Raw genomic sequence first — 24,276 nt, 5'->3', positions numbered from 1 at the left:
GGAGGGGGTGGGAGACAGAGCATCATTAAGTATCTGGAGAATGGGTACTTAAACCTAAGCAATAAAAATCAAAGTCAATAGATAGATTCCTAAAACAGGAAGGATACCACTCAGGGAGCTGTTAGCACCTTCAGTGGTAATGATCTGAGCTGTCAGATCTAGTGTAAACCTGGCCTCTCTAATGTGATGCAGGAGCAGTTATGTACACCCTTTAAGGTGAGAATTAGCCGTTTGATGTAGAAGGACCAGGGTGAGGTGGTAGGAAAGAGAAAGGCAGATACATTTGGTGTCTTCCTTTTGGATAGGATGGAAGAGTGCAAAATTCAAGTTGTCAGCCAGAGAGAAGGTTGTAGTCTAGGCAGATTGTCAGGGAGTCTGTAGTAAGATAGGCAAGAGACAATCAAGGGTTTTGGAAGCAGGAATAAAAAGAGTTGGATTTTGGAGCTACTGAGAGGGAGCAGTGTCAAGGTAAATAACAGCATGGTTGTGAGATGTAAAGGAGACAGGAGACAGGGATGGTGGAATTACTGTGACTGAGAAAAGAAGAACATTATGAAAAACAGATCTGGGAGAACATTGCAAATCCAAATCAGAACAGGCTCTCAATCAATGGGATATGTCCATCTGTACTTCAGTATCTTCTAAATCTAGATTTCTCTTCTTGTATCACTAGTGTTTCTTATTTTGCTTCTGATAAAATTGGTCCTTTAGTGTTATACATAAGTCCTGAAACACGTTTTGGAGGCTCATTGCAGCCCTGCATCCAGATCATAGAATCATAGGACTGGAAGGGACCTCGAGAGGTCATCGAGTCCAGCCCCCCACCTTCAAGGCAGGACCAAGCTCCGTCTACACCATCCCTGACAGGTCTATCCAACCTGTTCTTAAATATCTCCAGAGAGGGAGATTCCACCACCTCCCTTGGCAATTTATTCCAATATTTGACCACCCTGACAGTTAGGAATTTTTTCCTAATGTCCAATCTAAACCTCCCTTGCTGCACTTTAAGCCCATTACTCCTTGTCCTGTCCTCAGAAACCAAGAGGAACCAAGATGTAATATCACGTCATGATTATGTAGCTTGTTTCAGTGGACAAATCTCAACATGGTAACAACATGAATTGCTTTACTTTCAGCCTTATGATTTCTAGTGTGGATTAGTGTGCTAATGTAGTGGTTCCCATATACCACAGACCTGCAAACGTATTCACAAACTATTTGTGGCCTGTAGCATATTAATTATGCAAAATTTGCATATTTGCATAAAATCATTAAGATCCGAGTTTGCAGATGTCTACAATACTAAAAAGAATTCTGTTAAGAATGCTTCCCTTTCTTAAGCCATTAACACCATTTGCATGACTGAAAATATAAAACATAATATTAAACATTGTACAGTACTCACTTTATTTAATGGGACTTCTGCTGCTGCATCTCTTCGCTCATTTCTTCAACATTTACATCATAACTGGTCAAATTCAGCTTCATGCTCACATGCACACACACTCTGCAGGCCAGTGTAATCTCTCTCTCTCTCTCTCTCTCTCTCTCTCTCTCTCTCTCTCTCTCTCTCTCTCTCTCTCTCTCTCTCTCTCTCTCTCACATGTACACTACAGGACATGGTGATATCACACATACCTACACCCCGACTTGCTTGGAGCTGGGCTCTGCCTTCTCAGGGCTACCCCACATGCTGAGGGCTGGCAGGCAGCCAGGGTCCAGCTGGACTGGGGTAGAATCCAGTCATCCCTCCCTTCTCTAACCTCTAGCCCATAGTCCCCTCCCCTTCTCACAGAGAACACGGGCATCCAACAGTCCAAACGGCTGTTGGTGTTGAAGCCGGCTGCTGTGCAGCAGCTCAGGGGTCTAGGTTGTACCTGCACCCTTGCCCTCAGAGCTGCTGCGAATAGCCAACTTCAGCTCCAGCAGCTGCTGGCAGTGTGCCGGGGGTATACCTCAGCCCTGGTCCTAGAGCATCTAGCATGGGCCTGGCCTGGCGGTGTGCCGCAGCCCGGCAGCCAGCCGTTTGAGGCTGATTTGTGGGCCAGTTGTTGGGAACTGCTGTGCTAATGGGAGACAGACAGTGCCAGTTGATTCAGCTGAGGAGTTAAACTGCAAAATGGGTACAGTGACCTGTAAAGAGGAAGAAACAAACAAACACTGAACTTGTAGTGTCTTTTGCTGCTGCTGCTTTATGAATTTGGAGGATACGCGTATTTTTGACACAAACTATTTTTGACTTTTTTTCCCCGGTTTTGTGCATCATGGAAGACTCTTTAGCAATGCTTCCTCTAAGCCAGAACCCGTTACAGACAAAGAGCCAAAATAGTGGTGGATACAGTGCAAAGAGCCGAGGAAAGAAGTTGTTGAGCACAAAAAAACCCTCCCAACCTCCTCCCTCCCGCTACCCCTTTAACAGCCGCGTGTGGCCCAAGAAATCTTCATATAAATAAATGATTTTAATCCTGTGCTTGTAATTTTTAGTTATTTTTCTGAAGAAGGCTGATTTTCATTGATTTGAAATTAATTGTAAACCTTATTTTTTACTGATCAGGAGGAGATGCTATTCTCATCTACAGTTATTTAAGCACTTGTATAGCTCAAAATATGTTTATTTGAATTATTATGATAGAAAATGGTGACTGATGCTTTGTTAGATCATTCAGCCAAGTCTGCATTTACGTCAGTCTGTGCATGTTGCACCTTGATATCGAGTCTTGATAACTTTTTGTAAGCATACCAAAACTCTTCAAGATGTATCAGAGTGAATTGTGATGGAGGCTGTCAAAGACTTTTTAAAATTGCACAAAGTTTATGCTGAGTGGATTCTCCTGTATAGTCAAATTAGAGAAACCCACTACATACACACAGTTTTGACAAATGGAAAAAGTAAACAAACTGATTTTTTCCCTTTAAATTATAATGATCTCCAGGTGCCATCAAGTTGATGTCCCTTTTTAAAGCAATTGTTTTAAATACTTTTTGTGTCTCGATAATGTACATCATTACACCGTCTAAATGAAATTGGAAACATTGTTGAAAGGGCTTGGGGTCGTCTGAGTTCATACACAGAATATTAATGAAATCTGTTTTTGCATTTCATGGCTTTTATTTTGTTTTGTCAGAGAAGCAATTATTGAACTGTTAATTCTATTCTAGAAAAGATTTTAAATGTCAAAGTTAGCAAACCCAACAGAGGCCCTTTTTTATTTCTTATCTTTGTAATGTCCATCTACTGCTGGTTATACACAGGAGCACTTTCTCAAAAGATATTTCAGTGCCATTTAAACTAAAATTAAGTATTTGACAGGGTGGATATGATTTAAATCACTAGTCAGGAAGACTCTATTTAATCATAGTTTTCTACATAAAAGTGCATTCTTGTTGGTTGTTATAAACTTAAGATATTTTCTTCAACTCAGAGATAGATGTAGTTATCATTTTTAGAAAGTATACATTTTTAAACAAAATACAAATTTTGAAAACTTTTCTGATAGAGCTGTAAAACTAATCTGAAACCGAATGATTGTTTATTTCATTACCAAAGGTAATTCAGGTAGTTCACCTCCCAGTGATTTCATAAAAATCTATCTCCAATTCAACAGGTAATCATCAATATTTGGAGGACTTTCTTGCCATGCTGTATTAGGAGGAGAGCATCACCAGGCAGACATGCACATTGTTTTATTTAACTAAACAACAATCTTATCATATTTTAACAAAACAGGAATATGATTTTTTTAATTAATTTTTTAAAGAAATCAATATATTTTGGTAAAATTGTTTTTAACTAAAACAGTTACATGAAATATTAAAAAACCCACCAAAATTAAATTGACAGAGTTAGCCAGGTCAACATGAGAAACTTAAAATGTTGGCTTCTGCAGTTAATTTATTCATCTTCACCTTCATTTTCCTGTTTGTTTATAATCAGGAAAAGAAAAACAAACTTTCCTGCTTTTTCAAGTCCAAAACGATTTCTCAATTTGGAATGAATTAGTCCCGAGGAAGAAAGTAATCTTTCTACACCAGCAGAAGAAGCAACTGTTGTTAAAAGTGAGTTTATCACTTCCACAGTCTCATTAGGAAACATACATTTCTTAAATTGTTCACCCTTAGCTGAGAAGTTTATTGTAGTTGTTGTTATGGAGAGATGATTGCTGGATGCCCATGTCAAAGCCAATTCCTCTTCTTGAGGAGTTAGTTTGATGCTGGTATATCATATTGAGAATATTTGCAAGACAATGGCTGTGTCTACACTGGCCACATAACCCGTAATAGCTATGGATATGAGAGAAGTCAGAATAAGGAAATGCGCGGGGGATTTAAATAATTTATTCTTGCAAGTAGGAATAAGAGATCCTCCGGAATAGGGCTTTATTCCAGAGGATCACGCCAGTCTGGACGCTCTTTTCTGGCTTTTCCCCAAGCCGGAAAAAAGCGGCGGCCATGTTTATTTAAATCCCGCGGGGGATATTTAAATCCCCCGCGCATTTCCCTATTCTGACTTCTCTCATTTCCATAGCTATTATGTGTTATGTGGCCAGTGTAGACACAGCCAATGAGCTGGAGACAGTGCTTGTACCATTTGGTTTTTTAATGCTTGTCATTTCATATTTCTCTTTTTAAGATCTGATTCAGTTCCTTCTAATTTTCAACAGCATTAGTAATAAAACTGCCATTTTCCTGTATTTTGTTCAGTGCTACTGAAATAGGCTTCAGAGTACCCAGGGTGTGTGTGTGTTCAACATTTCTCTTAAGCCCAATGTTGAGAATTTTGCTTGTGATAGTGCCATCTATTTTTTCACAGTTTTGTTCACAAACTGTCATCGGATTAGGCCAGTTCTTGATGTAGTGCTCAACTATCTAATACTGAGTTCCATTGCACGTCTTGTGGGACAGTGAGCTAGGTTCCTCCCACTTTTTTCAGAGCAGCTGCTGTGGAATGGTGGTTGTTGAAGCATTTTGCAATTTCAGCAGCAATAGCCTTTTTTTCTGGAACACTGAAGTCTTTGGCTCAGAGTTGCATCAAATGAGCACTGCAACCAAATGGGACTCTCTTCTAAATTTCTTATGTTGGATACATTTGCTGCCTTATCTATGACCAAGCTTTGTACTAGACACATGAATTATTTTTCAGTTACTTTTAGTTTTTAGTGCTACTTCTTGTAAGTATTCTGTTGTGTATTTCCTGATGTATCAATTGTTTCTCCAAGGAAGACATTTCCTTCTTCTGTTGTCACACAAGCACATAAAAGAGGATCATTGTGGACTTTGCTCCCTCCCATCAAGATTCAGGTTAACAACTTTAACCTCTAAACTTTTTGAACGCTGTGCAATTTCTCATTCCTACACTTTATCCAGTAATTTGCCTGTGACATCTGCTCTGTTGGGTGGACTGTACCCTGGTCTTAATGACTGAACCACGTTAATGAAATATGGGTTTTCAGTCATACAGAAAGGAGAGTTTGTTGCATAAATAAAGCGGTCATTTTTTTCATCAGTTACTGTACCTCTTTTTGTAATCTGCTGGTGCTTATCACAAACTTATCTATGGCTGTTTCTGGATGATGGAGTGGGTTTTTTTCTCGTTTGTTTTCATTTTGCTACTGTGACTGTGACATACACGATGTGACTGAAACCCTACTATTGGCAGCTAACTCTGAAACTATAGAAAATGAAGGTGATCTTGAAGGTGGATAGCCTTCAGAATCTTGTATGTTGACAATGGATTCTCCTGAACAAAAAAAAAAGCCAATGCAGCTATTTAATTATGATTACCATACTGCTCATTTAGTATTACCCATTGCATTAACTGACACACAGTACTACAGAAAAGGTGAAATTGTAAAAGAAAGATCTGCCTATTTTAGCTATTGATTTTATCACAACAGCATAAAAAAATGAATAGCAACTACCGTATTTTCCGGCGTATAGGGCGACTGGGCGTATAAGACGACCCCCTATCTTTTTAATTAAAAGATAGGGTTTCATCTTATACCCCAGCGCCCCTCCGCCTCCTTTGCTCCCGGTGTCCCTGGTCTGCTGGAGATGGTCCCCAGCAGACCAGAGGCACCGGGAGCAAAGCCGCCAGGAGCGCCTGGGCTGCCCCCCCCCCACCCGCTGGAGCCCCTCCGCAGCTTTGAAAGCCTCGGGGGAAGCCGGCGGGGGGGCATCCCAGGCGCGCATGGGCTGGCCCCCCCGCCGGAGCCCCTCCGCGGCTTTGAAAGCCTCGGGGGAAGCCGGCGGGGGGGGGGGGCATCCCAGGCGCGCATGGGCTGCCCCCCCGCCGGAGCCCCTCCGCGGCTTTGAAAGCCTCGGGGGAAGCCGGCAGCGGGGCATCCCAGGCGCGCATGGGCTGCCCCCCCTCCGGAGCCCCTAGAACTACCGCATCTAGAACTACCTAATGATTTCAAAAGAAGCAGTAGAAACTCAAAATTCCCTTTTTAGTCAAAGGGAGTGGTTTAAATTGAAGACTTCTATGACTGAGCTCTTAGCCAAGAAATGTACTTGAAATGAAAGAAATTAAACAGTCTGCGGGATGCCCCGCTGCCGGCTTCCCCCGAGGCTTTCAAAGCCGCGGAGGGGCTCCGGCGGCGGGGCATCCGGTGTACAAGACGACCCCCGATTTTTGGGGGATGTTTTTTAACTTCAGAGGTCGTCTTGTATGCCGGAATATACGGTATATTTTTTGCTTAAACATGAGAATTCAAGAATTGTCCAGAAGGAAGACAGGCAGTTCTTAAGGAAGAAGTATGAAATAAAAAAGTTTACCATTGAAGTTCCTGCTTGTTCAGACCTTTCATCATCTTCAACACAGCTTCCTCCTGAGAAGGAACACTTCGCATGATGTTGTTTCATTCAAGCATCCAGGCCTTGGATATTTTTGTTGCGCTGTTTGTATTTTGCACACATGCCTGTCTTGCTCACAGGAGAAGACCTTAATTAAAATATTCCCAAACTGAGTCCCTTTTACAGCCTGCTGCCATCATAGGTTTTCTTTTCTAGTGAGAGAATGGTATGGTAGATCTTAAATCAATGAAGGCTACACTCAGAAAGACCTCAAGACTTCTTGAATATGCTGCTCAGTTTCACTTTTGTTTCTATTGTCTGTCCCTCCCTTCTCACATTTATCTGCAGCCTTCTTCTCCTTATCCAGATCTATTCTGCCCCCAACAATTTTATATTAATTGAACTTTTTGAAACTTTGCACTTTTAGAGAGAGATAAGGGATTGACTTTGTCTGTTGTTTCTCACATCTATTTATTTATGAATGAATGAACATTTTTGCTGTTAACAAGTATGTTATCTCTGGAGACACAAATCCAAAGTTTGAGAACTGCAAAACTAAGCATCTACCATGGTATCATCTAGACCCGTGGTCACCAACCAGTAGATCGTGATCTGCTGGTAGATCTCGGAGGCGCTAAGAGTAGCTCTTGAGCCCTCTCTGAACTGCGTGCCTGCACAGTACATTTACATTAGATTTCCTCATTTGAGGAGCAGCTCACCGAGCAACAGCACAGGTGAGTAGCTGCGAGGAATGGTGGGAATTTTGTTTTTTTAAGTAGCAGTATAAGGATTGGGGATAGCAAGTGATGGAGAAGAGGAGAATAGAGAGGGTGGGGCTTCAAGGAAGGGGTGGGGCGGTAGATCTTGGCTTGGTCTGTCATTTAAAAAGTGATCTTGGGTATAAAAAGGTTAGAGACCACTGATCTAGACTGAGCACTGACTCCCCTTAGGTAGATAAAAAGAGTGACCTAAACAATCTATACAGAAGCCTCTGGAACCCCATAAGATTTAGTCCCTAATCCATCTACTATTGGACCTCATTTCCAAAATTTTTCTTAAACTTTGCATGAATGTATTGTCTTAAACTATAGAAGTAGAATTTATAATCCCTATTCCATGATGAGATTTCTTTGGGCTATCATGTATCTTAATTAAATTTATCTTTAGACGTGTTTTGAGGGAAAAAACCCCCTATTTTATTAAAAAAAAAAAAAAAAAAAAAAAAAAACCTTTTATTTTTATCCACCCTGGTATTTGATACCTTGTAGTAACACAACATATGTTGTAACCGTGTCACCCCCACTTTTCATGAGCACCCCTTTCTGGTCAAGTGGCCTTCAGTTTATAAACTAATTCCTGGTGTGGTATTGAGATGTACTCCCAGGGCTTCCTCCCTGGAGTAAATGGTTTTACCCCCTTAGTTTGTCTGGCCCCAGCTTTCCAGCTGAGCCTCCTGACAGTTTAGTTCCCTTCTGATGTTTACTGCTATCCAGTTGTAGGCTCTTCCCCCATTGGCCTCTGTAGGGGACTCACTCTCACCCATTATTCTTGGTCCCAATACAGGGACTGTAAGAATAGCCTCCATCCTTTTTGTGTCCCTTTACAAAACTGCTTTCAGTTCTCTTGGTCACTTCCACATGTCCTGAACCTTCACAGATGCCTTACCTTTAGCTCAGAGCCTTTCTAAGTTCAGGACCAGCAACCAGCGAGGAGCTCTTCTTCACTCCCCCGTCCCTGCTAGAACCGAGCTGTCTGTTGTCAAAGCGAACTCCAATACTAGCTAGAAGCACCATCAGCCCTCCTCTCAGTCCAGCTAGGAACCACTTGCCTTTGGCACTGCAGCACCTTTTTATAGGGCCCTCTTTGGCTGTTCTCTTGTAGCCACTTTAGCCCACTTGCAGGCCCTCTCCATTATTGCTTTCCTGGGACAAATATAGCAGGACCCTGGGTCCACTCCACCCTGTCATACATGTGAAATGGAGGGTAAATATTTCCATATCTAGTAATGTTCAAAGTGTAATTTAAAACATGGTATTAATTTTTAAAAATCAATACAATTATTGTTTTCACAGTGATCTCTTTAAAATTCAGATTTCTAAGGGTAAGTTCAGTTAATAAATGGTAAAGGAAGTTAATAGATAAAATAAAATAAACCTTTTATTCCTATAAAAAAAATTCTTTCACAACAGATATAAGGTAATTTGTGCTTGTCACCCTTTTTGACTGGAAGTTTGGATGAATTGGGATTATAACAAAGCTATTCTCAATATATCTGATGTCTTTTATTAGCAAGGAACTAACAGAATAATAGCTGTTAATCAAAATGAAGTTATTCCTAGTCAGATTGTAGTCTTAGGCCTTGTCTACATTACAAAGTACGTCAACGTAAGTCATCTTATAGTGACCTAGTTGTGCATGTATTTGAACTAAAATTGGTCTCCTGCTGTAGTGCCTCCTTACTCTGACAATGTAACACCATCTTCCCAAGCAGTACAGAGCTATATGGTTGATGTATTTAGGTTGATACAATGAGTATGTAGATACTGCATTACTTATGTCAATCCTAACTTTTCTCCAGTAGTAGTGCCATAATGCACCACACTGACTGCTGTGGTCACCATTGTGAATTCCACTACCTAAGGCAGTGGTCTCCAACCTTTTTACACTCAAGATCACTTTTTAAGTCTCAGAACAGGCGAAGATCTACTGCCCCGCCCCTTCCTTGAAGCCCCGCCTACATTACATAGGGAAATCTAATGTAAATGTACTGCACAGGTGCACAGTTCAGAGAGTGCTCAAGAGCTACTCTTAGAGCCCCTGAGAGCTACTGGTAGATCGCGATCTACTGGTTGGTGACCACGGACCTAAGGGGTCACGTGGACAAGAAGCCCCTTCCCCCCTTTATAGGATTAGCCCCATGAATATTTTGAAATTTCTTTTCCTGATTTCCTGGCTGGATGAGCACATCTAGTTGCTTTCTGTTAGCAACTGCCCAGCTGACCATGTTGGCTACACACTCCATCTTAGAGTAGACTGGAGATATTGGATTACCTGAACCTGTGGGGAGAAGAGGCTATGCAGCACAACTCGAAACCAGCCATAGAAACCTCAATGGCTATGAGCAGATTGCTCAGGGGATGCAAGATAAAAGCTATGACAGGATCAACAGCAGTGCTGTTTGAAAGCCAGAGCTGCAGCAAGTCCAGGGAGAACAACAATAGATATCGTGCAGAGCAGCAGACTTGCCGCTTTCTATAAAGAGATAGATTCCCTACTCTGTGAGGAGACCCTCCCATGGCACCATGGATACTTCTGAGTAGCCTGAATTTCAGGCCCCTGCTGTGAACAGTGAAGATGAGACAGTGGTGGATGAGAGAAATATGGGGATCAGGTGACTGGAGGATCCAGCTGCCCCAGGATCTGGTTTTGACTAGGGATGTGAAAGCATAAATGTGTACACGGTTAACTGATGAGTGTGGGCTCTTTGGTTAACCTTCATGGTTACACACAGGTTCCCAGTATTCACAGGGAGCCATCTTAAAAGTCAGCTCCTGGCGCACTCCAGTTAATGGTGAGTTGCTTCCCCCATCCCTGCACGATATCTGATAGAGACAGCAGCAGGTGATGGGGGCAGGCAGGAGCCACCAGCCTCATGCATGTAACCCAGTTTAGAGGAAGGAACTAAGGATGTAAAATCCTGTTTAATCATTGAACTGGTTAAAGCTGGTGTTTAACTTGTTAACCAATTAAAGGAAGGGTGGGTAGGATACAATTTTTTCCCCTAAAAACAACTCATGGTTTAGTTGTGTTTTGGAGAAAACTTGAATTGGTGAGATTGTCTTTGTTAATTCTTGCTGATCAAAAGAGAGATTTTGAGACTGCAGATTTTACAAGCAAGGGGGAGAATCAGAAGGTAGCTGTAACTATATAACTCCAAAGCTAAACTGATTATATGGCTTAATTGTTTAAAGTCAAGACAGTATTGAAAAATACATGAGTTTTTGGTTTTAGAGAGAGCATCAAGGAACAAGGTTTGAGTTTCAGTCAGGAATGATGGTTTGTTTCACCTTGCCAGGCCTTCTCTCTTTCAGGTTATCTGAGTAGTGACCTGTTTCAGTAGTAGGATCAAGGTAATGTTTTATTCAATACAAGAAAATGGAAAATCTGGCAAGTACCAAGTGGTTTTATTTAGCTCTTTCTGCTGCAGCAACTGTCAATAGAAAGATAAGCTGATGACAGACTACAAGGGATTGCTATTCATTATTCATGCATGGCTAAAGGTTTAAAGTATATAAAGGATATTATGTGATTATTTTCTTTTTTTATATGGTTTAAATAGTTTCCTGGCAAACTGGATAGAGTTGCTAAAAATAATTTTTAAAAGATGCATGTATTTTTCATACCTTATGAAAAAACAAGAACATTCTTTCATTTATATTTTGAATATAAAACCAATATGGAGCTTCATTCAAAGGGTACTCATATAATGACTTGTGCAATAGGTGTTGCGCTGGTACGTTGCCAGACTTCTGTTTCATCAGTATTTGAATAGACTTTATATTTCTTTGGTATCTTGTAGTAGTGCAGTCAACAGCTTTAGCTGAGTTATCCAGCCCTGCCATGGAACCTCATTCATTTAAAAATAAAAGCTACAAGCTGGATTTCTAAAGATGACTTGCAGATCCCAGTGGTAGAGGAACTACATGACTACAACATTTTGGTCTCAGGATTCTGTCTTGCTAGGAAGTAGCAAATAGATGAACAAGGTTCTCTGGCCCTTTTATCTCCAGAAGATCATGTGTGGTTTCTGTCATGGCCTGAGTGCTCCACTGATTGCTGTTGCTTGCTGGTCTATGTTAGAGGATTGCTTTACCAGAAGGACTTTGTGGAATTTCTAGCAATCCTATAGTCTTCTCTTCTCTATCCTCTGACTCATAAGAAGGGCAAATAAACTTTACAGCCTCTGAGAGTACGTCTACACTGCACAGTTATTTTGGGATGCCTCCAGCATCCCAAAAGAGCTACCCCACTTCTTAACAAGCCACCTCTTACTTTGAAATATTTTTTGAAATAACGGGAGCATTATTTCGGCATTTTTGTATCTCTTGTTCCACGAGAGTTAAGGAATGTTTCGAAATCTTGTGTTGTTTCAAAATTTGACGCTGTGTAGACATGTCAAATTTCAAAATAAGCTATTTTGAAATAGATTCGAAATAAGATACGCAATTTGCATAGAGTGAATTGCATATTTTATTTTGAGTTTAGGGTGCTATGTAGACACACCCTGAAATAGAAACCCTGAATCTTCAGTCTCGGGATAACTGATACAGGCAAAATAGGCTTCTAGAACTGAAAGAATCATTGATACTAGAGACAGGAGAGAGCAGTCTCCCTATATACCTGGAAGACAACGAGTAGGACATTTTTTTTAAATGATGAGATAAATGAGCAGTTTGTATTGCTGAAATATTGTTGAACAAGAATCTAATATTGAATGAGGAATTTTGGGGATCTTATCTAGCAACTATATTTATATAATCCCTTTAGTTGTACTAAATCCTTAGTTGTAATTTTCTTAGATGCTTATACTTCAGGAGATTCTCTGGATCATAAGATGGAAAGGCCTTAGGAATTTTCAAATGTATTCACTCAGCCAGATCTTCTAGTGTTCTTCAAGAAGGCCATGGAATGGCTTGCCCAGTTCCATATAGATTTTGCAGTAGAATCACAGATGACTAAGGAATGATTCAATTCATGTCTTACTGATACAGTCCTTATTGAGATTAGCCTATGTCTCTGTAATATTAGTGTCATATCTAATCATCTCCTTGGTGTCAAGGTTAAATTTTATCACTTTAAGGAAGCAAAACAGTTCTGTAAGAAGCATAAACTTATTAAAATGGGAAGTTAAATCAGTCCTCTTGGACAAACCTGACCCAATTATTCAATATGATCCCTACAGACAGTTTTCTCCTAAACAAAATCTGGATTTTATTCATAAAGCACAGAAGCAAGAGTAAAGTGGTTATTTTGACTTGTCTTTTATCCAACATTTAATAAGAGGGAACTGCCACTTTCCTAACAGAGGCTTATGATAACAGAGGGTATTATCTACAATAAACTATGATTACTTCAGATAATTTAATTCTACTTTCAGGTAATGAGAGAGAAATATTATGAAGAGTGAAGTATATGAGAATATTTTTATGAAACTAAACACTTAGCTATTGTCTCACCTATGTGAATGGAGTTTTCTTGTTTACTGCATGTATCAGTGCAGTAGTGAGCAATCTGAGGGCTGCATGCGGCCCATTGGGGTTCTACGGGATATTTTGTCTACCAATGCCCATGAACAGGGTTGCCTCTGGTATTAATTCATGTAGGTTTTTTCCTACTCGTATTACAAAAGCAACACACATTTAAAGCAAGGGCACATGAAGTGAGGTGCATGCTCATTGCACATAACGTTGACTGTGGGAGCAGTGGCTCCCTCTGCATCCAATCAATGTGCTATGGTTCAGTAGGCACACCCTGCAAATTCTAAGTATGCAAACACAGTTAGCAAAACTACCCTATCCTGGGAGACCATCTTTGTGATGATGATCTTGCAACGCTTTGAGATTAAGGGCCACTCGTGGCACAATTTAGGGTATGTCTATACAGCAGAGCAAAAATCAAATGAAGATACACAAGTTCAGCTAAGACAGTAGCATAGCTGAAGTCGAAATAGCTCAATTCGGCTTTTAGCACACTACACACCAGAAAGTTGAAGGAAGAACACTTTTTCTGTTATTTTGGAATAACACCAGTTATTCTGAAATAACTTTGATGTGTAAACATTCTAGCCTATATTGCCCTTCACTGTATCAGTGATTAAGATGTTGCTGACAGGCATTAATGTGAACTGATTTTACTTGTTAATAGTGGTCTCACCACTGCCTTCCTGTCCCTTGTCATCTTGTTGCTTGACAGTGGTAGTTCCTTGTACTTGGGGCATTTTTATCATCCTGTCACCTGGACCTGCTCTGGGCACATAATGGAAATGGGGCAATCAAAATGCCTGTGGCATTACTGCTGATGGAGCCGGGAAAAGTAGGACACTTCCTAAAAAAAATGAACAGCAAAAATTAGCAAGTTTGTTTCAAGATGTCTTTCGAGTCAGACTGAGAAACACAGCCTTCTCAGTGTGAACCATTACCGTGCTTATCTTCATAAGCATAAGGGCTAAAACTGCAGAAGTGCATATATAGTAAGCTTTGTAGCCATTATTCACTGCCTGTACAGTCCCACCAATTTTAACACTATTGGAAGCTGAAAGTGAGATGAGTTCAGATTTAATGCTATCATATATATAGTAGCCCAATGTCTGTGACTCTGTAATGCTGAAACGCTGGCTGTTCCCCCTGGTGGCGCTGTTGCCTCCCGCTGTGGTGCTCGGCTGACTTCTGCGCCGCTCAGCTGGGCTCCTGAGAGAAGGCTCAGGAGAGAAGACGGACATGGAGGAGAGACCTGAAAATCTCGTTTTATGATGGGCTGATTGGCTAGTTATATAATAGGGGTGTAAAATCTTATTTAATTAACCAATTAAATGTTAAGTTTAATCAGTTAATTAAATGGAAGCAAGTGGGGGGTGGCCCCCCCAGCCTGCCACGGGAGGGCTGGATTGTTCCCCACCTCCCCATGAATGGAGGCTGCTTTGGCCAGGCTGGAGTGCTCCCAGCCTGTGGCGAGCCCTGTGGGGCTGGAGCAGCCCCTTGCTCACAGCTGGTGGGGAGATGGGCTGCTCCAGCCATTACTGGTTACCTGTTAACATCCCTAAAATCAAAGCTTTTTCTTGTTGATTTAAATCGAACCACCTTTCAGTACAGAGGGGAAGGAGGAAGCTCCTTGACTCAGTGCAGAAAGGTGAGGAATGTAGGGAGGTCAGGGCTGGATTTCCCAATAGGCAGGCTAAACACGTGCTTAGGGCACCAGCAAAGCAGGGGCACCAAAAAAAATGAGATTTTTACGGTATAGTATTGTTTTTATTTTGAATTACATATGGGGGGGGGGCACCATAATCTTTTCAGTGCTTAGGTCCTCTTAAGGTCTTAATTTAGCCCTGCGCAAGGAGAAGGTTAGGGGCATGAGCTGAAGGGGCTGGACAGGGACAGAAAATTGGGGTAGGAATAATAACAGAGGCAAGATCTGGAAAGGGAGTGTTGTACAGGAACAGAAGGCGGCATGATCGCTAGAAATCCTACAGAACCTTGAACTGAACCTGTTAATCACAAGTCAACATTCCTTTGCTGTCTTATCAAATAGCTGTGAAACTCTTTGGCAGTGTCTCCATCCCCCTCTAGTGGCAGTTGCACATATAAGAAGTCTTTCACTACTGGTTACTCCAATAGTAGAGGACTTTTCCAAAGATCTAAAGATCCCAGCTTGCCCATGACCCATGTTGTGGAGGGGGGGAGGAGAAGGTGTGTGTGTGGGGGGGGGGAGGTGTTAGTATAGTACCACATGGTAAAAAAAAAATTAACTTAAACATTAAATATTTAGTTAATAACACTATGGTTGCAAAGCTAAACACTCAGAAGCTAGGAACCATCAGAAATAAGGTTGCCTGTGAAACATTAATTCAGATTCCTTGTGCAGATGCATCCATCTTTAATTTACATGATCAAAACTGGGGTTGTTTCTTACAGAATCACTGCCTCATTCAGCACATAGAGTGAAATAACAGTTAGGTTTTTAACCTTTTAAATTAAGTTTATTTTTCACTGGTCATGAACTAGTATTTCTTTTGTATTTTGTTCAGCTGCTCAGGCTGACTTTTTTCCTTTCTGGTTCTCGGGTAATTGAGTGGTAAACATAGCATAAGGATGCTTAAATAAACGAATCTGCAGTTAAACCTTTTCTGAAAACTCTTGTGTTCAACAGTAAGTATTTAACAAAATTTCTTTTTCAAAATCTAATTTTGGAGCTTATGTTTTGAGGACCCAATGGCGCTCTCAAGCTAGACAATGATAATGCTGCTTAAAATCTAGACAATGGCACCATTTTAATAAGGCCACTGAAAGATTTGTGAAATAACAGAATCTGATTTTAAGAGAACCATAATTCATATTTTTGGAAACACTATACTAAATACCTAGAGACAAAATGCATTGGTGGTTAGAACAGAGGCTATAACTTAATGGACTTGTCTTCTTTCTTCCTGTATCAGTCTTATAACTTCTTCATGCTGTAATTTTGCCTAATTGTAAATAACTCAACCTCTGTAAAATAATTTGAGATATTTTGATTAGAAGTGCTATGTAAGTGCCAAGTATTGATAATGTATCCGGATAGAAAAATAACCACAATGCTGTTTTAACTGAAGTCTTTTGGTAGTGCTTTTGTAACATTTTGGTGAAAAACAAGTGGGATACTGTCATATTCAAATTCCTCTACTCTTTAGACCATGTTGGACTTTTACTACCAGTATGATGCATTACAGCACTTTGTTAACCTTCATCACAAACACAAGGTGATTTGGGGATTTAGTTCTGCAAGGACCGTATGTATTATTGGCATAGCTGATAGTTTTTGATTAAATCAGATAGTAAAGCATGTGTTTTACATTGGTTTTGAGGTGGGCAGAGGCATGGATAATATATAAAGAACATACTTTGCAAATATCTATCAACTGATTCAGATTTTGAGCCTACAATTTTCAATTGACTAATTTTTAAATTATAAAACTGATTTGAGTGCTTAAATTATTCAGAATATTTTAAAACTCTTATTTTGCCAGCAGAATCATTTATATATATATATATATATATATATATATATATATATATATATATATATAGTAGCCCAGTGTCTGAGAGTCTGTAATGCCGAAATGTTGGCTGTTCCCTCTGGGGGGCCCATGCTGCATGGAGAGTGCAGGGCCTAAACATCCGCTTGCGCTGCTTGCTCCCCAGCAGAAGTCACAGAAGTCAGCCGAGTGCCATGGTGGGAGGCGAAGGGGGGCAGGGTGGTGATGTGCGGTGTGACAGTGGCTCCAGGCCCCGCCCTCTGGGCATGAACGTCACTGTCCCACCCCGCTTTGCCTCCCACCGTGGCGCTCGGCTGACTTCTGCGCTGCTCAGCCAGGCAGCCACGTGGGAACAAGCGGCACAAGCGACTGTTTGGGCTCCGCGCCCCCCATGCAGCACGGGGAGTGAGGAGCCCAAACGGCTATTTGGGCTCCGCCGTCCCCCAAGTGAGAGGCAGGAGGGGGAAGAGAAGTGAAAGAGAGAGACAGAGATAGAGGCAGGAGGCGGCGGAGAGCTGGGGGCGGGGGGTAGGGAGGAAGTACTAGGAAGAGAGAGGTAGAGAGAGAGAGACAGAGCGAGAGACCGGAGGCTCAGGAGAGAAGACAGACGTGGAGGAGAGACCTGAAAATCCCGTCTTATGACAGGCTAATTGGCTAGTTATTGCATATTAATAACCCTAACCCTAACTTGCACCTTCCCTTACCCCTTCACCCTCCTGGTGCCTCCCCCTACCCCCTCACTGTCCCTGCCCCTTTGCCCTTTTTTCCCTGATGCCCATCCCCTCACCATCCTCTGCCCCCATTCCCCTCATGCCCTTCTGCCCTCACACATGACTTGCTCCAACCCCACCTTCCTCATGCCTCCCCCTTCTGTCAAGTTTTCTCCAGCACCTCCCCCTCCAATCCCCAATGCCCTTACCCTCTCCTCTTCCAGCATCACCCTGTCCCCCCTCCCACTGACACCTCCCCTCCTGCCCTTTTCCTCATTGTCTCCACTTCCCCCGTAGCATTTGTGTCTCCTCTACCCTGTCCCTTTGGTGGCTTCCCCCTCTTCCCTCCCTCTCTGTTCAAGCCCCTTCCACCTCTTCCCCTTTCTTCCTCCTCCATCCTCCCTCACCACAAAAGCCCCTTCCTCTCTCACCCCTTTCTCTTATTTCCCACCCCCCCCTTACCTTCAGCTTCTGCCTTACATCTTGCAGGGCTGGAGTCAGAGCCAGCCCAAGCTGCAAGGCTGGGTGGGGGTGCCCCCAGGGTGCCGCACGGTGCTGCAGGGCCAGGTGTTGCTGGGACACGCTCGGGCGCCCCCGGGGCGCCGCACGGTGCTGCAGGGCCGGGTGCCGCGTGGTGCTGCCGGGACAGGCGGGTGCTGTCTGTAGTCGAGCCCTAGCTGCTTTTGGAGCTGGGCCACTGGGTTTTAAAATTCCTGGCGTTTCCCCTTTCACCTGTTGCGCGGCGTTTGAGGATGCTGCGCATGCGCTCTCTGCTCCACAGTGCCCAGTAGATGGCTGCAGGGAATTTAACGCCGAGGGGCTGTGGCACTCCATCACAAATTCCCCTCTTCCTCCAGCAGCTGCTGGCTGGCCCCAGACATTAGGGTGCCCCGGCACACCCCGTGCGCATGCCTATGATTACACGTTTACCATTGGTTACATGTTTACCAATCACATACGTGATTATTAACATCCCTAGTGTAATTGCCCTCTCTAGGTGGAAGTTTAAGTGTTTTACATGTAAGATATTATCTTTAAGTATTGCTATATACATTGCTACTTTTGTCTCTGATATGTGATTGTTTAATTACAGAAGTTGCTGGGTGTGTTTTGCCACCGATGAAGATGATCGAACAGCCGAGTGGGTGAGACCTTGCAGGTGTAGAGGTTCTACAAAATGGGTTCACCAGACTTGTCTACAGCGTTGGGTGGATGAAAAACAAAGAGGAAACAGTACAGCTCGAGTTGCATGTCCTCAGTGCAATGCAGAATACTTAATAGTATTTCCAAAGCTAGGTAAGAGATGTACAGTTAAATTCAAATACAGTTTAATTTATTCAGAAGTATCTAATTTCTGTTTGGTGTGTAAACTTCTGTGTTGTGAAACACACCAAGACATGTGAATTCATCATTTTAATTGTTGGTGTTCTTTGGAAAATGAATGCGGAAATTTGCAATTAGTGCATTTATCCTGGTTCAGTTCACTGTATCCTGGAAACTTTGGACAACTTCTCCCCTGTAGCAGATACCAATAACTCACTTACAATAATGCTCCAGAATGGTTTTCCAGACCATAGGTTAGACTGCTTTTAGTTAGCTGAGAGAGAAAAGCAAACCTGCCTGTAGATTTGTAACAATGTCCCTAATGTTACCTGAAAATACTTCTGTATTTAATTTGTATAGGACACCGGGACTACTGCTCTGTACCAGAGATAACAGTATTGTAGTTGTGTTATCAGTAGTCAAAAAAGAAATAGGGGAGAGGTATATTGTTGCAACTTCTTTTCACATGAGTTGCCAAAATGCTGCTCACAATAGATTTTCTTCTGTGGGGCTACAGTATTTACCTGGTCTCTGTTAGGCTTCTCTTTGATTGGGAGTGATGGGGTGATATCTCCAAACTCCACTATCTTGTGGCACAAAAATTGTGCCATTCTTTGATCCTCTTCCTTCCTGACATGAAAGATGGAACAGTTATCAGTATTGGCATTTAAATTGTCACTAGGTATCAGGGATGTTAAGAAGCGGGTATTTAACTCATTGAGTAGTGAATAGAATTGTTATCGACTACTCAATTGATTAGTCAATAGGCAGCCGTCTCAGTCCTGGCTTATGCTGGGTCCGGGACCAAATCCTGCTGTGGTTCTGCAATTTAAAAGGCAGTAGAAGCCGAGCAGCCTGCTTCAAGGCATCAACCCCTCTCCTGCTCGCCCTGCTGCTTCCTCTGATAGGGTGGGGCAGGCGGCACTGTAGAGATGGTGCTGGGGGAAAATGGCTTTTAAGCCGGCTCCTCCTTCCCCTGCTGATATAGAGGCAGCAAGGGGAGGGGGAAGGTGAGTAGTCCACTCAACTAGTCAACTACTCCCTTGCATTCCTACTAGATATCAGAGTTGACTTTTCACTAAGAAGAAGGGGTAGTTTACATCTCAATGCTTTTTGTTTCAGACTCTCTAGAGTCACATCTGCATGAATTTCTCAATTTGCATTTTTGAGATTTTCTTCACAACCATGATAGCTAGATACTTAATTTTTGTTTAAAAATCAGTATTGCTAGCACTTGTGAATTAATCATGAATCAGTATCTTGGTGCCTGCAAGGGGATTTGTTGGTATGACATGAGAGACAAATTTTTTCCCATGATTCTTCCACACCACAAAATGTCAGCGCATGGGTCAACTAATTTGGGCTTATGAGTCACTGCCATGAGGCTAAATACAGCAGTGTAGATGTTTGGGCTCATCTGGATCCTGGGCTCTGAAACTTGGCAAATAGCCACGCTGCTGTTTTTAGCTCTGTAGGCCTGAATCATTTGACCTGGGCTCTGAGACTCTGTACTGCACATCTTTTGTTGCATTGTAGACTACTCTGTTGTAACTGAGAACTTGGCTTTGGCCTTGGCACTAAGCTCTGCCTTTATACATGGATTAGGGATGTAAAATTCCATTTAATCAGTTAAACATTACATTTAACTGGTTAACCACTTAAACAGGATCCTATGAGTGGGGCCTGTTGGCCCTCGATGGGCTCGAGCCTGCTGTGCTGTGATTGGGCCGACAATAGGGGTGATGTTTACCAGTTGACTACTGCATCACTAGCAGAAATTAGCCCTATCTCAGTAGTTGTGAGAGAGGTTTCTGGAGCAGTGGGAGTCTAGGGTGGAGTAGAATCAGAGAGAAATTGCTGCTTCCTTGACTCACTGAAGTCCTTTGCCTAGAACCCAACAGCTGCTCATTCCAGAGGAGTTGGGGAAGTCCTGCAGCTGCAGTCCTGAGCAGGGAATCAGCCCCTAACACAGTATAATTGGAAGGATAATTAAAATACAAATTATTTTTAGCTACTTAAATACTTGAGATTTTTTTAAAGAACTAAAAGATACTGCAGTTGATTAACATACAGGCAGTCCCCGGGTTACGTACAAGATAGGGACTATAGGTTTGTTCTTAAGTTGAATTTGTATGTAAGTCGGAACTGGCTCCAGATTCAGCTGCTGCTGAAACTGATCAGCGGCTGACTACAGGAAGCCCTAGGCAGAATTGCTCTGCCCCCGGCTTCCTGGAATCAGCCGCTGATCAGTTTCAACAGCGGCTGAATCTGGACTCCTGGGACAGAACAGCTGGGGCATTGCCGGGTAGGTCCCCGCAGGACCAACCCGGCAGCACCCCAGCTGTTCTACCCCAGGCATCCCGCAACAAAAGCCTGGTCTGCTGGGGGGCGGAGGGACGCACTAGCTGCGCCCCCTCCCCCACAGCAGACCAGGGAGACCCAAGCAAAGGCGCAGAGGTCCTGCCGCCTCTGCGGCTTTGCTCCTGTCTCCCTGCTGTGCTGGGGGAGTCCCCCCCAGCACAGCAGGGAGACCCGAGCAGAGCCGCACAGGCGGCCGGACCCCGCTGCCCGTGCAGCTTTGCTCCTTTGCCCCGGAGCAAAGCCTCTGAGGCTTTGTGCGGCTTTGCTCGGGTCTCCCTGCTGTGCTGGGGGGGAGTCCCCCCCAGCACAGCAGGGAGACAGGAGCAAAGCCGCAGAGGCGGGGGACCCCGCCGCCTGTGCGGCTTTGCTCCGGGGCAAAGGAGCAAAGCCGCACGGGCAGCGGGGTCCCGCCGCCTGTGCGGCTTTGCTTGGGTCTCCCTGCTGTGCTGGGGAATCCTCCCCAGCACACCAGGGAGACCAGGAGCAGCTTTTCTCGCCCCGGAGGACGCGGTGGCGGGACCGCTGTGCTCTGGGCGGTCCCGCTGCCCACGAGCTCCGGGTCGAGAAAAGCCCCGTTCGTAAGTGCGGATCTGACATAAGTCGGATCCGCGTAAGTCGGGGACTGCCTGTATACATAGCTGATCAAAATTATGCAAAAAAGTAGTGACCTGTTTTTGAAGTGCTTTGAATATGAGGTTTGATTTAAAAAAAATAAGGCTTATAAATAATTGCTGCACATCTCAGCTGGATTACAGCAATGCAGTATCTGTGAATGAAGACTTCAGCACTTTGGAAGTTCAGCTACTGCGAACACATCAAACGTGATGTCCGTTGGCTTCTCATTGGATTTCAAATCAAGTGAAAAGTCTTATACCTTACCGTGAAAGAACTCCATAGCTTTGGCTCAGGATAGCTAAGAGGTAGCCTCAAGTACCAAGATGAAGATGGTTGTGGATAACTACACTTCTGTGGAACAATGGAACTCTTATCAGTAAGATTAAAGCTTGCCTAATAGGGGAGCAGAACTTTTATCCAGAAACAGTCTGAGACTGTGAAATGAACTTCCTCAAGAACTGAAGAGCATCGCTACCTTAATTGTTTTAATTCCAATTCCAAGTGTCTTGACAGGTATAATTACTTTATACTTTTAAAAAGACATCTTACTGCAGATGCTTGTCCCCCTGTGAATGGATGAGAAAAAAAATACCACATGACAAACGTATACCCATGTTGCTTTAAAGCACTATTGGAAGGCACTCAGATATTACAGCAATGTGTACTATAAGAAACTATGTAGACTAGAGTAGGGTTTTAGAAAGCTCTTCATGGGTTAGGGTTTTTGCAGCAATTACCAAGAGTGTTTGATATTCAAAAGAGTCTTCTATGTAAAGATCTTTGTGGCTCATACAGATTTGTTGAAAAATAACTGGAACACTTGATACATAGAATACTTTGCATTTCTTGGATGTTCATTGTTCATTTTATAGCGCTCATGGAGGAGAAAAATATGGGGGCGGGGGTGTTGGAGAACTGAGAGAAGAAAGTGTCAAGACATTAACCAATGAATGATAGTACCTCTATCTGAAGGAGGAGAGGAACTGGAGCATCCAGTGAGAGGTGAACAATTTTTGTGCACCAAAGGTTGACTTTTCATCTTAAAATTAATCTCTCATACTCTAGCAGAGGCATGTAGGGGGATTAGTCAAGACACTAAACAAAAATGAGGGGGTTGTTTTTTTTTAAATCTCATAATTTTCAGGGAACTGACTCTCTTGATTTTTGATTTCGGTAATATTGATAAATGAAGGTTAAGTTTTAAATAATATCTTCAGAGAAATGTTGGTACACTATATGGGCATGCACCAACTCTTAGAACCATGACTATGGTCACTAAAGTAATATAGAATAATTTGGATGCTTTGTTACATGTCTGAATAAATTAAGGAGTTCTCCATGCAGCAGATAAAAATAGGGTTCATACAGGCATATTGCAGATTCCCTAAATTCTCCCAGTTGGCCAGTAGCCAGACCTAGAGCATCATCCAGATATAGTTTTGAGCTTTTTTCCTTAACTTTTGTATTTGTTGTCTGAATGTTTCTCTTTAGCTGGCTTTTGGAAGCGTCATTATTTTAGTTATTTATTTATGTCACATCAGAGATAACAAATATGGGTTGCACTTCTGAAAACTAGTACTCTTTGGTTGGGCAACATCTGTGGTTTGCCAAGACCTCCTGGTCCACAGAGCCCTGGCTGAATGGCAAGAAGGTCAGCAACCTGGCTGGGTCCAGGGACAGCAGGACCAGAGTAGGGATGTAAGTGACTAGTTGACTATCGGATAAGCAAAAGCTTATCAGATACTTGACTAGTCTCTCGACTAGTCACTTCTCCCCCACTTGCTGCCTGTGATGGGGGGAAGTGACTAGTTGAGGGGGGAAACAGGAGAACAGTCACATCCCCCCCCAATTGCTGCCTCTGAGGGGGGGAACAGGAGCCGGTGCTGGGGAGAGCCAACTTAAAAGCCAGTTCCCCCCAGCATTGTCTCTGCGGAGGGCAGGGGAGGCAGAAGGGTAGCTGGGACCAGGCACAAAGCAGGAATCAGCTCACTACCGGCTCGCACCCAGTCCCAGATGCTGCACCTCTGCTTTTTAAATGTATTTAGAGCCTGTGGGCTCTTAATACATTTAAAAATCAGAAGCACAGCGGGGGAGACCCGGTATGAGTCAGGAATCAGCTGTCTTAGCTCAAGCTGAGTCCCTCCCGCTGTGCTTTAGCCTTTAGCTTTAGCCAGTAGGCTCTTAATACATTTAAAAGGCAAAGCCACAGCAGGGTTAGCTCCCAATTGGGAGCTAACCCTGCTTTGGCTCCCCTGTTTATCAACTAATCAACTAGTCGATGGAAATTTAACATCCCTAGGCCAGAGGAGCCCCACAGCAGTGGGGCCAGGGACTGGAGAATCCTGGCAGCCCGTGGCAGCGCAGAGCTGGGGGCCTAGGGAACTTTAGGCGTCTGCAGCAGCATGGGGCTGGCAGCTGTAGAAGCCCGGGTGCTTGTGGCAGCATGTGGTCCCGGGCCAGAGAAGCATTTCTGCCTGTGGCAGCACGAAGCCAGAGAATTCCAACAGCAGCTGCATTGTGGGGTCGGGGCTGGAGAAGTTTTGCCACCCACGGCAGCACAGGTCTGGGGAAATCTGGCTGCACGCAGCAGCGTGGGCCAGAGCCGGAAAACCCTGGGCACCAAAGGCAGCCTGGGGCTAGGGCCAGCGGCAGCAGAGCAAGGGAGAGGGTAGGAGGGGCCAGAGGCTC

At 43.3% G+C, this 24,276-nt stretch overlaps 1 protein-coding gene across 1 annotated transcript in view; it reads left to right on the top strand.

Annotated features, from left to right (window-relative positions):
* Window positions 1–24,276, top strand: part of MARCHF5 (membrane associated ring-CH-type finger 5) — a 65,398-nt gene that overhangs the window by 3,345 nt on the left and 37,777 nt on the right. Inside the window, exon 2 of the mRNA XM_075935189.1 lies at window positions 18,383–18,585. Within this exon, the coding sequence (XP_075791304.1) occupies window positions 18,383–18,585 (203 nt within the window). The remainder of the gene's footprint in view (window positions 1–18,382; window positions 18,586–24,276) is intronic.

The sequence above is a fragment of the Pelodiscus sinensis genome, chromosome 8, assembly GCF_049634645.1.
Source record: "Pelodiscus sinensis isolate JC-2024 chromosome 8, ASM4963464v1, whole genome shotgun sequence".
Classification (NCBI taxonomy): Eukaryota; Metazoa; Chordata; order Testudines; family Trionychidae; genus Pelodiscus; species Pelodiscus sinensis.
The sequence above is the reverse complement of the archived record's forward strand: the minus strand, read 5'-3'. Positions and strand labels throughout refer to the sequence as shown.